Source organism: Amborella trichopoda, chromosome 1 (genome assembly GCF_054954075.1).
Source record: "Amborella trichopoda isolate Santa Cruz 75 chromosome 1, AtrichopodaSantaCruz75HAP2 v2.0, whole genome shotgun sequence".
In the NCBI taxonomy this organism is placed as follows: Eukaryota; Viridiplantae; Streptophyta; class Magnoliopsida; order Amborellales; family Amborellaceae; genus Amborella; species Amborella trichopoda.
The window spans coordinates 52,892,349-52,910,081 of record NC_142336.1 but is presented as its reverse complement, the minus strand read 5'-3'; the positions used below and the strand labels follow the sequence as shown (position 1 = coordinate 52,910,081).

Genomic DNA, 17,733 nt, shown 5'->3' with positions numbered 1-17,733 from the left:
AAAATGTTCGTCGGCAAAAATCTATTTTTATATCAACTATCAAATTTTAAATTTCAAAAAGGATTAAAATCAAGCAGATTATAAACATATGAAAATTTTGAAAGTAGATGGTGGAGATAATATATCGTAAAATACACTATTGAGACTTTAAAAAATTTTATTTTTCATAGTCATACATCTCAATGTCGAGATGATCAATCAAAAGGTTTTCAACATTAAAACTACCTTTTCTTATGGATTTTTGAGGGGCATCCATAGTTCTACATTATAAGGTAGTATCCTGATATAATCTTTTTCCCTTAGCACGTAGGATAGTTTGGATTTAGAGAGAGCAAGGGGATATTAAAATACGGGACTGTTTCATTGTTGGGAAGATCGTCTGATCTATCGGCTAACCGCCTGGTAAGATCACACCGGTTCTGGTTTTAGGAAGTTTGGGTGATCAACGGGTATTTTAAAAAAAAAGGTATATAAATTCTTAAAAATAAAGAATTTGATTTGTAATATATTTTTAAATATTCTTTACATTATGGTAAATATTTAAATTTGGTTTGATCATTAATAATCACTTTGTATTTTTCCATCTATTTTAAAAATAAAAAATAAAATAGCTTTTGGAAAATATAAAATAGATTAAAATCCATTTTTTTCATTAATTTTCAATTTCATTTGAATGTGTTTTGTTTTAATAATTCTTTATATGCTTTTTATATTTTAGTATATTTTTTTGTACATTTTTTTTTTTCAACATTTTTTTGTCATTCAAGACGTACTCAATTAAAGCGGTTGAATCAACCGATTTACGAGTTAGGCTGGTTAAACTACTTCTATGGTTAAACTACTTCCATGTCCGGTTAACCGTTTCGATTTGATTTTACGAACACTAAACTGTTTAAACAGAGGTGGAGCGGGTGAGTTTAGACTTTTGAGAGAGAAATGGTTGTTGGACTCTTTAGAGACATGGAAGTTTAAAGATGGGCGCGAAAGTGTGAGGGACAAGGAACTATATAACATGTTTGACATTGATCATAATGGTCATGAGGTTATCACCGTCCAATCGTGCGGGTGCCACGGTGATAGAGGCCCGTCCACCCCACATGAACGGATGGTAATAAAGTAGCTGTTCGTGCTGTATGGTTCATATTATACAGCAATAATTTCATTCGACGGTTGTTTCATCGTATTTTGCAACCACATTAAAAAAAATCATATTAAAGATATTTGTTTGACGTAATTTTTTAGATGTATATTTTTTTCATTCTAAAGAATAATCACAAAAAAAATAAATAAATAAATAAAAAACGCTTTAAAAAATGTGTTTTTAGCCCAACTAATATGAACCGTCCATTTTAGTGAGCGGTTAGATATAGTCTTCAAAAGGATTTTTTTATTCCCAGAATTTTTATATAAAGTTATTATCATTCAATTAACAATGCTAAAAAGGAAAAAAGTAATTTTGAATTTATCAAGGCTTAGATCTTGAAATTCTCCGAATAGACGGTCGATATTCATTGTTGGATGGTACCAATTGAATTTTTTTTTTCATAAAATTGATCGCGAGGATGAACAGAATGTGTGTGCAAAATTTAGAGTCATACAAATGTCAAAATCATGGTTTTCTAGAAGTATGGTTACTTGCATTAGACTATGATACAACCTCCATATTATATTTTTATTGAAACGCTCTCTCTCTCTTCAAAAGCTAGATTATTCACTAGCAATGGTTTAAAAAGCATATCAGGGGCCCAAATCGGGCATCTTAAAAATCGTTTTGGATCGGCGAATCGACAAACCGGATCTGGAATCGGCTAAATCGGTCATATTAAAGCTTCAAAAAAATTCGAAAAAATTATTAAAATTCATTATAAATATTGTTTTTTAGGAATCCAATAAGAAATGAAGGTACTACATTATTAACTTTCATTTTTTTCATCAATTTGTGAATATTGGGATGCTCTTTCCCTGTATAAACTTATATTAACCATTAAATTTGCATCACATAAAAGAAAAATCATAGAATTATCATAGATAAAATATATAATTATACATGGACTATTATAAAGAAGAGACTAATCAATGAAAGAATGGCCATTAAAATCTCGTTTTGGCGAAAAACCCTAATCCGCTAAAAAATCCAAATTATTACAGCCTAACTAACTATAATCCAAAATTATTAAAACCTAACTAATTATAATATTATATATTGAAATTATAATTATTAGTTTATATTTTATAATTATTTTATTAGACAAATAATAACAAATTAAAAATATTTTATAATATTATCTAATTTAAAATGTATTATTGACAACTATAAGAAAAATAGTACATTACATGATTTATAATGTAAAAATTAATAAATAAAATAAAATATTTGGTTATCAATGTAAAAATTAATAAAATACGTACAAATTTTGGAAATAACACTTCAATTTTTCAAAATTTTTTTTTTTAGGTTTCTATAATAAATTTAGTGAAAGCAATTGTTAGTAGAAAGATGGAGATTTCAAATAGAATAAATTTTTTATGTTTAATTTTTTTATGCCTTTCATATTGTTTAAAAAAATAATTATACCACTATATACAACAAAAATTGACTGCTATACAAAAAATTAACTTTTTTATTTTTCATTTTTTTATGCTTTTTATATTATTTACAAAAATATTTATACAATATATACAATAAAAACTATACAACAAAAAAAAATAATGCCCACAAAGGGACTCGACTTTGATATATCACATGAAGAAACAAAGGTCTTAACCACTACGCCACCTCACCATACGTGGTTATAACTTGATGATTAATAGAATATATTTAAATTCTTTTTTCATTTAATGAGGTTTGGGAATTATCCCACATCAAAAGATGGGTATTCCACTTTGGTATATAAATACCTATGTAATATAGATTAAAATGTTTGTGTAGAAATATAAGGGTAACCTTATGTGTGTGTCGCAAGCGTGCACGTGCGTGTCGCACGCTTGCAGCGACGAAACTGAGTCGAACCGGACAGAACCGGATTGGAATCGTCTGTTCTTTTCTAGAATCGGGCGGATCCCGATTTTGTATCAGAAACGGCACGGGCTGTGCCGGTTCCCCAGTCCGGTTCGACTTGCCGATTTTTAAAACATTGTTCACTAGTTTTTATTGCTCCTGGCTCATATTACAAAAGAATGTATAAATCATGCTCCCACCCGAGCATGTTGTACAACGACTTTCAAAGGTTAATTGGGAGAGTTTTTTTTCATTCAAAATTTTGGGATCATCTAAGTATCACTAGGGGTGCGTTTGAGACTTGGAGTTTTTGGGAGTGGAACAAACTCCACTACAAATTATGAATGACAACTCTTCCATCACTTTTGATGGAAGTTATGTCTTTCAAAAATGAACTCATTTTAACACTACAACATAGCATCGTGGAAGACCGTCCTTTCACTTTACAGCTTCTACACAATAATATCAAACATGGAAGTGTGACATTTAACTCCTATTCCCAAAAGCAGACACTTATCAAACACACACTAGATGATTATATTTAAAACAAACAAAAATTAGATTTTGAGTTCTTCGACATCTAAATCTTCCCCTTTAAAAATGGGACGGTTGTAGTGTAATCCTCGAATGTCTTTTTTTTTTTTTAATGAAACATAGAGAATGGATAAACACAACATTTGACTTATGCGTAGAGAGTAGATAAACGTAGAGAGTAGAAAAATTTAGAATCTAAAAAAAATACTCCAAACATAAATTTTCCTCAAGGGAGTAGATAAACACAATATTTGACTTATGCCAAAGTGAACCTAAATATCTAAGGAATTGTATGCTCTAAAACCATTTACCTTTAGTACAAGGATGCCAAAATTATCTATAGCAATATGGTATAAAATTTGACAGCTTAGGTTTATCACAAAGTTCAAAAAACGTTCTTTTGAACTTTGAGTTTAGTCAATAGAATAAATGTAGTCGCCAAAAATTTCACATCCAATGGTCAACAGGAAGGCTGAAAGTTATAGCATGTCCATCTGCCTGCTCAAGATGTCCATAACCAAAAGAAAAAGATATGGAGACAATGGGTCTCCTTGTCGTACGCCCCTCTTCCCTTTGAAAAAACCCTTAGGAGAGCCATTGTAAAGGACTGAGAGAGAGGAAGTGGTGATGTAGTGGCGAATCTAAGAGATGAAAAGGTTAGGGAAGCCCAAGGTCCTCATTCTAGCAAGTACAAACTCTCAAGAAACCCAGTCGTAAGCACTACTCAAATCTAATTAATGCACATCTTGGGTCTAGCAAAATTCTTATAGCAAAGAGGGAGAAATTAGGAAAAGAGTCCGGGCTTAATTGGTTGGAGCTTGACTACTTGCAATGCTACGTTCTAGGCTCAATTTCTTTCAGGATAGGAGCCCTCTCCCCATTAACTCACCCAAAAGATAGAGAGAGAGACTAATTCATTTGTCATGATAGGTCAATAATATCGCTCAAAACTCCCTTCAATCGATTAGAAATGGTCTTACTGATTATTTTATAGAGGACAATGCATAGTCTAATAGGTATGAAATCCTTCATAATGGTAGGAGAGTTTATCTTAAAAAAATAATTCGTAAAAACTAAATTAACCAAAATACCCTTGAAAGTTTAAGGGGTATTTTGGTTAATTTATTATTTACAAATTGTTTTTATATCTTTTATTAGATTGTTTTATTTTTAAATAATTGACGCTAAAAAATTCAAGTGATTTAGATTTGTAGAAAAAAATTAAAAATTCAAATATGAAATACAATTGTGACCATTAGATCAACCAAGATTTAATCTGGATCATTAGGCTTATATTGTAGATGTTAGCTAATGGACTAACATCAGATTCTCTCTTATTAAAATAATATATACTAAATACTGATTAAATATTAACATTGTTTGGGTTGGATCTAGGTTGGGTTTACATGGACCTGAACCCAAATAGTGTTCGAGTCCAAATCTTGGTCTCGGACCCGACCCAACGAGTCCAACTATTGGACCCATACCCGGGCCCAGGTCGGGGCGTCGTTGGGTACTGAGTTGGATATCAGGCCGTCCGGGTTCAAGTCCATTGCCACCCCTAATGCACAAGATCTAGTTTTACATTTACTCCATAAGTTTGTTGTTGCATTATCAAAACGAATTTATCACTACCTAACCAAAAACCTCGATGAGAACCGAAAATTTCTATAGAACTCGAGATCCAAGATTTTTGCTTCAATATGTCACAACTGCCCAAACAAGCACCTTCCGTACTTCTATTATATATATAATCAATGCAACAACTCTACCATTGATGGTCTCAAGTGTGGATGAGAAAGGAAGAGGGTTATGTTAGATTGACAGTCAATAAAAAATCTTTTGTTATATCCTTCTCATGAATTATGATCCAAATGTTTGATAGAGCGAGAAGAAAATCTATGTAACCAACCCCTAATGATTAAGATAAAATAACTTTATTAGAAAAAAAAAAACACTGTAACAAGGAAGTGAGCATGTTTGAAATGGGTGCTACACGAGGGATATAGGCAGCATGAAACAAACCTATGTTTTAAAAAAGTGGAATCCAACCCTGATTGGCAATTATTGGTTCAAATCACGGTGTACGGACACAATGGGAAGATTTAAAAGAAACGAAAATTTATATATGGATCATAAAATATGTGTGGTACTACTGTTTAGTCCATTTTTTACTAATTTTATGTTGGGTCCTATTTTATCGTGGTTATTTTTATTCTAGTTGCCCCTTTTTTAATGTTAATAACATCGAACTTATCTTGTTTTTCTATTTGTTGAAATTTTGCTCTCTCTAAGGCCATAGGAAACCACCAATAGCATTCGAACCACCCCACATAAATTTGGCCCAAGAATAGAGCTATTCAGCATTAGCAATGTCAAACCACTTGATACTTAGAATTTTTTTGAAGCATGGAGTTGTTCTATTATGAACCATTTCATGCTTTAAAGATTTTATAGAGGTGTTCGATATGACAAATATGGAACCAATATTACTTGGGGGTCAAATTTAGGGCAATTCAAAGTTGCTCATGTCAAACAGCCCCTCATGTCAAACAGCCCCATATATGTTATGGTTTGATTTTAGTGGTTCTATACTACCCAAGAGAAATAAAACCCAAAAAATGAAAATTATAGTCGGTTCATTTTATTTTGCTAGAATTGAGCGCGGGCAAAACCAGAGTAAGAAACCATACGAAAATAGGACATCATTGTGAAATTCACAAAAAAAGGACCATACAGTAATTCCATAAATATTTTTTCCTTAGAAAAAAAGAAAAGGAAATAAGAACCACAAGGAATCGAGCAATACCCTGCTTCCCTAGAACCAAACACCACTAAAAATAATATAAAATGGATCAACATGCTACCAAAAAAAACAAAAATATGGTAAAAGATGAAAAAAATGATAAGGGGAGGGGAAAGATATCATTTGAAGATATACTTGGCAAGGAACTAATGGTTAAAATGGTATCAATTCGACTATGGAGAATTGGTAGCGAAAAAACGAAATGTAAATTAATGAGATTGTATACTATGATACCATTTATTTTTCGTATAAAGAGGTTACAATACTTTTAGCCATTGGATATGAAATCCCATATAAGTGTGTCACAACATTTGAAAAAATTTATTTGGACTTTGTGTCCAAATATGACACATCCTCAATCACAAGATTTCAAATCTAATGGTCAATGATGTTTGTGACCTCTTTATACCAAAAATAAATATCTCATTATATATATTTCCTAAATTAATGACGCATCAAACTTCTTAATTTACAGTACACACGGCACTATGGCTAGAATAAAAACATCCACATTCATAAACCCGAGTTAGTGTCCGTAACATGCACTTTGACACTTAAATACGGTAATCCACATGGCCATCTTTTACCTCTAAGCATCGTTTGACTTTAAAGTTTTCTATAAAGGGACCATACAGAGAGATATGAACTTGTAAAGAATATATGTTTTTATTTATTTATTTATTGCTTGATGTCAACTGACAAACCCCTCCTCAAACCCCAGCCCCGATACTTGATGCCCTGGTGACTTCGGATCGGCCTGGATTGTGAGGAGTACACAAAGAAGAGACTTGGTTGCTGTGAAATAGAAAGAGAACGGGCAAGCACAAGCTTAGCGCGTTGATAATCTGGCCGTAAATTTTTTCTCACCGGAATGAATGGTCTCAAACTCGAATGTGATTTAAAAATATTAAACCATTCCTCATTTTTTATTATGTATTTCACATTCTTTGTAGTTTTTGTTTGAAAAAATAAAAAATATTTTAGTTTACTATTATTTACTATTTTTTCTTACCCTTATACAAATCTTAGTCTGATTACAAACTTCATATAAACCTTATCCGTGATATTTTACTAAAGCTTTCTGCACCACACTCGCATATAAATTACGGAGAAAATTACAAAATAACACTTAAGACTAAAACTTTTTATGCAAATTACCTCCAACAAAATTTTTTTTCTCACTTTTTGCTCTAAAATATACTATATTAGCAAATGCCCCCCAATTCAAATAAAAAATATAAAAAATCTAAACTACACTTCATTACTTTTACCCACGCCTCTCTCTCCTCTTTCGTACGAACAGGCGGTCCGACATATTCTTAAGGTGGTCCAGCAGTGTAATGTCGGTCTAGTAAATAACTGTGGCGGTCTGACAGTACAAGTGGTGGTCCAACATTGACAAAGAAGGGTCTGATGATAGGCCCATGCAGTTCGGCACTGCCAAATAGCAGTCCGATCCTAGGCCCATGCAGTCCGGCAACAAGCTCATGTAGTTCGGCAATAGGCCCAAAGGCTGTCTGGCAATGTCAAGGAGTGGTCCGACACTCTTTTTAGTTCAACAAGGTCCAACAAGGTCAAATAGCGGTCCAACAGCTCATGTAAGCCCATGTAAATGTCAGGCCAAAATTAAATTTTTAGATATGAATAAGGGTAGTTTTGTCAAATAAATATACATTTTATTACTTGGAGGGTATCGCTAGAAAAATATATTTTGGGGAAAAACCGAGAAAAAAATTTGGTTGGAGTCTAGTTGTGCGTTAGTTGTAATTTTCCTTAAATTATATGTAATCCCACTTCTCATCCCTTCGATCTGAATGGATGGCTAAGAATGTTCTTATCATAATATCGCAATAAAAAGTTATTTAATTTTTAATTTTTTTTTACAAAACCCGTTTCATTAAAATTTGGAGCGCTTGGGGTGCACTAGCAAAAATAACAAAAAAAGTTTTTGTAAAATTAAATAACAAACACCTCCCCCCCCCCCCCGCCCTTGAAGTTTTAGAGATATTTTAATAATTTTTCATCAGCAAAAATATTTTCTATTATTTTTATCATGTCACTTATACGCATATGCCAAATTCTTACTATAAAATGATACACAGAATAAAAAATAAATAAAATACTCTAATGTGTCGGATCAAGATATCACGCTCAATAGCTCAATGGTTTGTTATCTAATCAACGGCTAAGAGGAGGGTCTCATGTGCTTTGAAATATTTATTACATATAAAGATAAAGTTTATATAAGGATGCTACCATATAATGTAGAACTAACGATGCCCCTAAAAAATCCATCAAAAAAGGTAGTTTTAACGTAAGGATGCTACCTTATAACGTAGAACTATAGATGCTCCTAAAAAATCCATCGAAAAAAAAATAGTTTTAATGTTGAAAAACCCAATCATCTCGACATCGACATGTATGACCATGAAAAATAAAAAGATTTTAAGTCTAAAAAATAATGTATTTTACAACATTTTATCTACACCATCTATTTTCAAGACTTTCGTATGTTTATAGAACTATTTGATTTTAACCATTTTTGAAATTAAAAATTTTGTAATTAGATATAAAAATAGATTTTGAGATAATTCTAATAACATTTTAGGATTATCTAACTACATCTAAAGCTTTATCTTTTCTTTCTATGGTTCTATCGTCTGTCATTAGAGTTCTACCCGCGTTTAAAATATACTAGCCGTGGTCAGCATCAAGATTCTCTTAATATATTTGTGATTCCTGAAGAACCATCCAATTTTAGGGTTTGAGGTAGATTCTGTTCTCCCTTATATTCTGTTATTATATTTGTGATTCCTGAAGAGCCATCCAATTTTTAGGGTTCGAGGTAGTCTCTGTTATCCCCCATATTCCTGATTTCTGAGAGTCCCTGATTTCTGAGAGTTTGAGGGTGCGAGATGGGCACAAGAATAAGGGAGAATTATAGGAACCCTTGCATTACCATGCACCAGCCATGGGCCTCGCTACTCGTTCATGGTATCAAGCGTATTGAAGGGAGATCATGGCCGGCGCCTATCAGAGGTGGTAATCCTTGAAAAATAGAACTTTGTATTTACGTTTCAGCTTCTATGCTTGTTTGCGTATGAAGTGCTTGAAAACCCTAGAATTGGTTTTTTCTTTTATTATTGTTATCATTCTTCTTTGTCCTTTTCTTTATTTGAATGTGGGAAAAAAGTGTGTGGTTTTTAATAATGGAGCTCCTATTCGGTTCTCTTAGAAAGTTGCAGTAAAATTTGTGTTTTCAATGGAGGAATTATTGGCATATTGTTATGTATTCTTGGAAACTTGTATTTCTTTTAAATTAGTATTGGGGGATTCTTAGCAACGTTACAGTAGGTAAATTGCAGCAAACATTGTACTTCTTTCGATATTTATTGTATAAGCATAGACACGTTATTAATGTGGCTCTTGTTCGCTATTCTTAGAGAGCTGTAGTAAATTTGTATTTCTTTTGAAGTTTTAATGAATTATTGGAAATTTTGTTATCTATTATTGGAAATTTTGTATACCCTTTGTATTTTCTTTTAAATTAGTAATGGGGGATTCTTAGCAACTTTACTGTAGGTAAATTGCAGCAGACATGGGAATGGGGTTGGGGTTGTGTGGTAGGACCACTTGAGCCTCAGCTACCGATCTAGGTTTCCATTCCCACTTACGCATTTGAAAACCACTAATTATTTCTAAAAACGGGTAGGGGCTGTATTACCCACTGACCAAAAAAAAAAAAATTGTAGCAAGCATTGTACTTCTTTTGATGTTTTTATTGCATAAGTATTGACACTTTATTTCTGCTCTCTTTATGCACTGCTGTAAACTTTGTTTTCTTTTGAAGGTTCTCTTTAGAGTAACTATTAATGATGCTTTTCTTCTGTACTCTTGGTAAATTGCAATAAAATTTCTGGTTAAGTTTTGTATTTCTTTCTATATTCTTGGTAATTTTTGTATTTCTTTACAAACTAACCCTGTAAAAATTGTATTTCTTTAGAAATTTTGATAGAATTTTGTTGGTGTGTTGTTGTCTTGGCAACCCGGTGAAAAAGTATTTTCTTTTTCTGTTTGTTTGGGTTCTTTGCACAATATTGTGTGGATTTCTTTTTAATAAGCAACACTTAGTGACAGATATCTTGCAATGATCGCCAATCAGCAAATAAAATCTTGCAATGTACTTTCGCCATTATAAACTCATTTGTTTGGTTCACACTCTGACTCGTTAGTTGAAAAAAAAAAATTGTATTGTTTTTTGCAGCTCAAATGTCCAGCTGGAATTTTAATTAACTTGCATAACTCCCCTTTAGATGCCTCCTGGTTTTGAATGTGTAAACATCAGAGCACAATTGAGTTATTCTTAAGAATGGTTCTATGCACTCCAATTGATTCATTCTCAAGCATGACTGTATCCACCTAATTTTTCTACCTTTTTGTAGGGCGCCTTTGGATTCATGCTGCTGCAAAAGTTCCTGACCCAGCAACGATACAAGCAATGGAGGACTTCTACAGGGAGATATACGCAATGAATGGAATTGCAGGCCTGAAATTTCCAGAACACTATCCAGTTTCTCATCTTCTAGGTATGTAAACTGTGTTACTTTTTAGTTATGGGATCACCTCTATCATCTTCATGAACATCCTCATCATCACCACCACCACGACGACTAGAAAGAAGTTCCTTTAATGCAGTCTTATAATGGAGAATTCCTACTATTTAACTGGAATTTTCCATCCTATGGACTGAATTGACCTCACCAAAAAGAAAGAGAAAATCATTGATATTGATTTTGAATATTAAGTGTATTGAGATATCTCGCATCCAAATTCCAATATTTTCTTTGGGATGTCATACTAGCTGATCGCAATAACTAGATTTTCTTCCATTGGCTTTGTATTCGTATATAGGTAATATCTAAAGTATAAAAAAATAATAAAACAAAGGGAAAATCATAAAAACATAGAGGTATTGAATTCTGTAAAAATATGCACCATAAAACTACATAAGAAAATAAAAGAAGTAAAGAACAGTTTAAACGATAAATAACAAGTTACTTCCTGCTGTTGTGACCCATGTTAAAGTATGAAATCACATCAGATCCTGTTATAAGTGGACTATGGAATTGAGTGTCAGAGTCAGAACCACTTTCTATACTTGAGTATAAGAGTATTTGATTACAAGGACAGCCAATTCAAGCTTGAAAGCTGGGATTTTGCTCTCATTCAGGAAGTGTTCACATATTTGGTGAACTCTGACAGGTTCAGGGGCAGCAACGCAGATCATAGAATTTGATACAAGCTATGATATGCTTTATGGAGGTTGTAGGAGTAAGATAAGATATTCATGACTTCTGTTGTTCATAGTTTAAGATGTTTTGTAGGAAATGAACCAGGATTGAAGACTTGAACTCAAATTCTATGTCATTATACACAAATTTTAAAACTGCCAATGGGTAGCATTTTTTTTATTTTCATCATATTAGTTTATCGAATTAAGATACTGTCAGAACTACTTCCTATACTTGAGTATAAGAGTATATGATTACAAGGACAGCCAATTCAAGCTAGGATTTTTCTCTCATTCAGGAAGTGTTCACATATTTGGTGAACTCTGATAGGTTCAGGACAGCAAGGCAGATCATAGAATTTGGTACAAGCCATGATATTATATGATATTATACTGTATGGAGGTTGTAGGTGTAAGATAAGGTATTTATGTCTTCTGTTGTTCATAGTTTAAGATGTTTTGTCGGGAATGAACTAGGATTGAAGACTTGAACTCAAATTCTATGTCATTATACACAAATTTTAAAACTGCTAATAGGTAGCATTTTTTTTATTTTCATCTTATTAGTTTATCGAATTAAGATGCTGTCAGGTAGAGTATCTTACCTTGCAAATATTCCTTCCCTAAATGTTACGAAATTGATGTTGTTCTAGAACTTTAAGGAAGTACAAACAAATGCTTGAAATGTCATATTTCTGGGCAAGCAAAAAAACACACTTCTACCCATTCTTAACTTAATGATTTTTTTTCTGCATATAAATTGTGGCTTCTTTATTTTTATCATTTATTGAGTAAGTAATTGTGAATGCGTTCCAGTACTACAGATTTGAGAATGTGGCAAATTTGAGAGAAGATGCAAAAAAGAAAATAAAAGATTAAGACCAGCAATAAATGGCTTAGAGTTTGTAAAATAGTCAGTTCTTTAACTATGTTTACACAATTTCATTAATGTAACTGACAACCTAAGAATTCATGGGTTTTATGCTTGAGTTTGCTTAAATTTGAGATTATTGAGTATTTAGTCATTCTTGCTTTATCTTTCTTGATTAATTGTTGGTCTGAATTTCTCTATGATCTTATTGATGAGTTAGCTTGATTAGGTTCAAGTCTTAAGGTTTTTTCTTTTGGATTATAGGCTGTGTTGATGTAGTTGGATGTGTCAAGTGTGAAGAACTGGTCAGCTGGGAGGAACTACCAGAAGGGGTAAGGAGTAAAATTTCTCCATCCCTTTAGTTATCTAACATCAGTACTCATTGAACATTATTTGAGTGTTTTGTGAATGTGCTTAATCATTTTGGTCCTGTTTTGTAGGTACGTCTTGAAGGGCAAACAGACTTCTGTTGGCTTTGTGAGAATCCCCAGGTATATGTTATATCATCTATGGCTTCCTTAAGAATTCATAGTTATTTGTAAGTACTGAGTGAGGGCATGCGTACAGTTGCTTCTGTGAAATATTTTTTACTTCATTCAACTTTTATTTTCATTAATCAGCTATTTAATATGGACCTTTTGTGGTTAATGCATGCCCAACTGTTATTTGCTATACTGGAGTGGAGTTGCAGCATGATATTTGTGATCTTAGGAATATTTTTCTTTAGCTGATGTATGGGTCCTTGCTTCCTGCGTAATCAATTTGGGAATTAAGTGAACAAAGTCGATTGATTTTATGACTCATTCATCTTTTTCTCATAGCAGACAAATTTGAGAATTGCTGTATTCCTTTAATGCTCATGTGATTAGAATTTATCTTGTAGTTATTCTTATTGTTTAGGTGTATCTACATTGTCAAAATTATACATCCTTGTTTATGTCTGATATGGAGCAAATCCTTGGTCAAAACTATAAGACATTTCTCTTAAATGCTTCAGTATATAAATTAGTGACAGTCAGATCTTCATTTGTTCATAATGTTGGTTGTTATGTGTCAGTAGTCAGTAGTTACTATGTGTAATGAACTGATTTAGTAAATGTGGGCCATTTGTTTTTTTTTTTTTTTGCAGTCATTACAGTACTGCAAGGATGATATCATCCTCTTGGAGTTTCCCATTGATCCTTTATTTATGTAAAATGTGCCTTTGCTTCCCATCCAAGTTACAGAAGAAAATTGCCTTTCCTGCATGATACTAACTTAGTTTTCTCACTCTTCTCTCTCTCTCTCTCTCTCTCTCTCACATGCTCCCTCTCCCTCTCTCGCTCCCCCTCCCCTCACACACCTACCCACTCACCCACCCACCTACTCACCCACCCTCCCAAAAAAAAAAAAAAAAACCTCGCATCCAAACTCACTCAGATATGTTCAGTGGTTGCACTGTCCTCTATTCATTTATGGGGTTGTTATGTGGAGAGATTGGTTAATAGGTGATGGCAGCTGACGATTAGATTATAATACATATTCCCTGTTGAAGAAGTGTTGTCTGTTGTGAATTGAAACGTTGTAATGTGATATGTAATGCAGTTATCCTTGTTTATGTTAATATTTGAATTTTTAGTTGTCGCTTGGTAGATAATACACCTGAGAGCGATTTGCTTTCTTAAGTTTCTTATGAATGATTGTTCTTGATTTGTGCAGAAACTATTAATCCCATTTGAGATGAGAGGGTATCAAGGTGTCTATAATTTAGAAAGGAAGGTAATATTTCAATTTTATGAACCTGCCAAGATAGTTACTTGCAATTTCTTTTCTCATCTTTCAAGTCTATAGTTTATTAGTTTCCTACTGAGATTGCGAAAGGCATAAAGAGGGAGTACATAACTGAAAGCTTAGGGTGATGGGGGGTCTCTATCACAAAATCACCTAATTCTCAGTTGATCCTTTGAAAATTATTGTAGATCTTTGACGCAGCAGTAAGAGGTCTTTGTGCTGTCAGTGGTCCCCTACCAGTAAAATTTCCACTTCCAGATGCTTCAGATCCTTATTCACTGAAACCGGGCTCTCGTGCTTCATATTTAAATGGATCTAAAACACCTGCATTGAAAAAACCTCCAAGTCTTGATGCCGCGATCGCTGGTGCTAGGGCTGCTGCTACTCAATTTAAGAAGGAACCAAGCAGGAGTGTTCCCCAAAACCAAAATGGAGTCATTAGGAGACGCAGCAATCGCAACCTCAATGAATCAGGTGAAGCCAATAAGAATTTAGTTAGGGAAGAGGAGTTCCCAGTGGATCATAACAGAAATTTGAATCAAAACCAGACTGGATTTATCAGAAGAGGAAGTGGTTACAATATTTGTGAAACAAGCCAACCAAATAAGAATATAAGTGAGGACAATTTTAATGAATCAAGCCAAGTCGATAAGAACAGACATGTGGAGGAAGAGTTCTTAGAGGAGCAAAGCAGGAATACCAACCAAAACCGAGCCGGATGTATTAAAGGGGCTTCCAGTTATAGTCCAGAAACATCAAGTCGAGCCAAAATCAGAGTTACGGAAATGTACCCAAGGTTACATCCAAGACAAGTAAGGTTGACTAAGGAGGTTCCAGGGGTCCTCAGGGAATCATCTGGCTTAAGTACTGCAGGTGGAAAAGCTCAGTTGGGAGATTTGTCCTACAAGGCTGAAGATGGGAAATGCCCTTCATATCGAGTTGCAGATGAAAGAGCATTCAACCAAGGTGTCAATAGAAATCCAAATGAGTTTCCTGAATCTTCTTCATATAAGGTCAGAATTGTTCTTTCTACAATCTTCTTTATCATTAACTGGAAATGTTATCAGTTTAGCCTTCTCAGTTAGCTTAAATATTTTCACAATTGCTTGGAACTGGGGTTCACTCTTGTCCCGTCCTACTTCCTACTGCTGTTGAATTACACAAGCCAGATTATCTCTCTTGAAAGTATGGAACAGCCTAAGTACTTTCTGCTTCTTCTTCTTTTAAATAAAAGTTTATCAAGTATCTTATTTGTTGTAGGCCTTCCCTATCTTATCCGTATCTGTGTCACTGTGTGCATATGTGGTTTGGTGGGTGAATGGGGTAGATTGAATGTATAGATCATTAGATGCTATGAAATGTTCTGACTGAGATTCAAGTCTTTTCCTTGCTCATGGAAACCTCGTGTTTCCTCTAACCCATTTACCTTTCTCAAGAGTTCCAATAAGGGGCTTCCATCGATTGTGTCTTAGGCTGAATTTTAGTATTTATTTTAGGAGCTTCAATATTGATTGCTCCTATGAACATGGCACAATTTTCCATTAGGAAATACCAAGGGAGTGCTACCTTAGGGAGCAGAATGCCACTCACGTTTCCCACAACCAAGCAAGTTCGGTGCTTATCATTGTCAAATGCTTTCTGTCTTGGTGCTTTCTGCAGGAATTTCGAGTTACTTATTGAGACTTTGCTAGTAGTTGCTACTCTTAACCCTTGTCATGTCTCATTCCAAGTTTTGAGTTACCTATCTACTTTCTTCAATAATACAAAATTTAGGAGATGCATCTCTGTCCTTTTATATTGGCAAATGGTTTGAGGTGGACTTCCAAAGAGATGCAGCTCTAGGCAGTTGAATGGCTGCATATAATGATATTTTTTGCACCTCTAGATACTGCCCTTTTGTTTTCCAAATAGATTAGAGATGCTCTTAAGCCTCATCTATGTAACCTCAGAATGACTATCTTTGTATAGCAATGATGTGCTATTATAGGGAAGCCACTGACCGACATCCCATGAACAGATAGGATCCATCTTCTCTCTCCTTTCCCCTGACAGGAGATGGATCACATTATACTATCTACGAGATTTCCCGGCTCAGGATCGAAGAAGCAGATCTCGAGGTTGATACGTGCTTAGATTGAAATCCAAGCTCAAGTCCCACGACTTCACATTGTCCATTACTAGTTTGGTTATAAGTCCAACTTTAGCAGAAATGGTTCTGTGAAGAGTCAAGTGTAAAAATCGGAGAGATTATTTTAGAGATCACAATCAGAAGTTGCATATGTTGGTTGTGTTATCTTATCATTTGACAGCTCCTTGTTATTCATAAATCTACTCACACAAATTTTTGTAATGCTTTTCTTGCTTTTGTTTTACTTTTCTGCCTTTTCAAGTTTTTCCTTGCTTCCACGCTACTGCTTTTATAATCTGCTGAAAAGGATTACAATTGTCTTCCCCTTTGGTCATGAGGAATTGTAATTTTCAATTCTAAAAGTTATCAAGCTCGAATTTACAGACCCCTTAGCCTTTCAGGAAAGGGGTATGGTTTCAATTGTGAAAACCATTACCTTCTTGGTTTCTTTGACCTGTAAAAGTGGTGGCATTCATCAAAAGCAATTTCCGTGCTATGTATTTGTCTTTTGAACCTCAAACTACAATGTCCTTATGGTTTGTGAATAGTAACTAAGTTCAGCACTGGATTGCCTTCTAGTAAGGCTATCATGATTCAGATTTACGACACATTTCAATTTATCACCATATTTGTTTTAAGATGCCATGTCTTTCTTCTATTGTTCTTTTCACGGGAAGGAACTTCCATTAATTGTATCTTCCATTGGCTGTTTGAAGTTTTGATTCTGGTTTTTGAAATCAAACAAGTTTGAAACTTGATATTTGTCACAGTGCTTGTTTGAATATCAATTTAATATTCAACCATGAATGTACAGATATTTGCGGCTGCAGTTAAAGGCCTTAGACCAGCATGAGTCTCCATTTACTCCTCGGGGGAACTAAGATACTGCCAATGATCTTGTTGTATTATTTAACTCATGGTTGGGTTCTTCTTAGAATGAGGTTGGCATTTGGGAAGCGTGCGATATCCAGATAACCTATCATTTGGGAATGACATTTATTTGGCTCAAGTGTGCCATCTATCAATCGTCGACTTCCAAAGGGAAAGGATCAGCGATCCCGTTGCAGATCTCATTGATTGCTTGTCGAAAACTCCCTAAGAAAGAGTAACAGCAGAAGAAGTTGTAGCTTCTTGGTTAATTTCTGTACAGTTTTTCATTTGTTTTATTTTAATTCCATGAAAGGCCATGAAGCTGATCGGTTTGTGAATGGATGCTCTGCAAATTTATCAGGATACCAGTAAGAAGGCGGTGTATGCATGGGTTGTACTACTTACTGTCAAACATTTGTAAAATTTGTTCCAACTATTTAATTTGCATTAGAGAGGTTTGTTTTTA

General features: G+C 33.9%; 1 protein-coding gene across 1 annotated transcript; it reads left to right on the top strand.

The window, feature by feature from the left end:
• The first annotated feature begins 8,935 nt into the window (after positions 1-8,935).
• LOC18434852 (RNA-binding ASCH domain protein) lies at positions 8,936-17,733 on the top strand. Its single transcript, XM_011625331.3, has 7 exons — positions 8,936-9,377; positions 10,781-10,924; positions 12,764-12,831; positions 12,940-12,990; positions 14,198-14,257; positions 14,458-15,282; positions 17,212-17,733. Exons 1-7 carry the CDS (start codon positions 9,254-9,256, stop codon positions 17,248-17,250), a joined length of 1,311 nt encoding a protein of 436 aa, XP_011623633.1. The 5' UTR covers positions 8,936-9,253; the 3' UTR covers positions 17,251-17,733.

Coding starts and splice junctions, on each gene's coding strand:
- LOC18434852 (XM_011625331.3), top strand. CDS start 9,254: ATGGGCACAAGAATAAGGGAGAATTATAGGAACCCTTGCATTACCATG. Junction 12,991..14,197: donor GGCTTTGTGAGAATCCCCAG/GTATATGTTATA, acceptor TGATTTGTGCAG/AAACTATTAATCCCATTTGA. Junction 15,283..17,211: donor CTGAATCTTCTTCATATAAG/GTCAGAATTGTT, acceptor ATGAATGTACAG/ATATTTGCGGCTGCAGTTAA.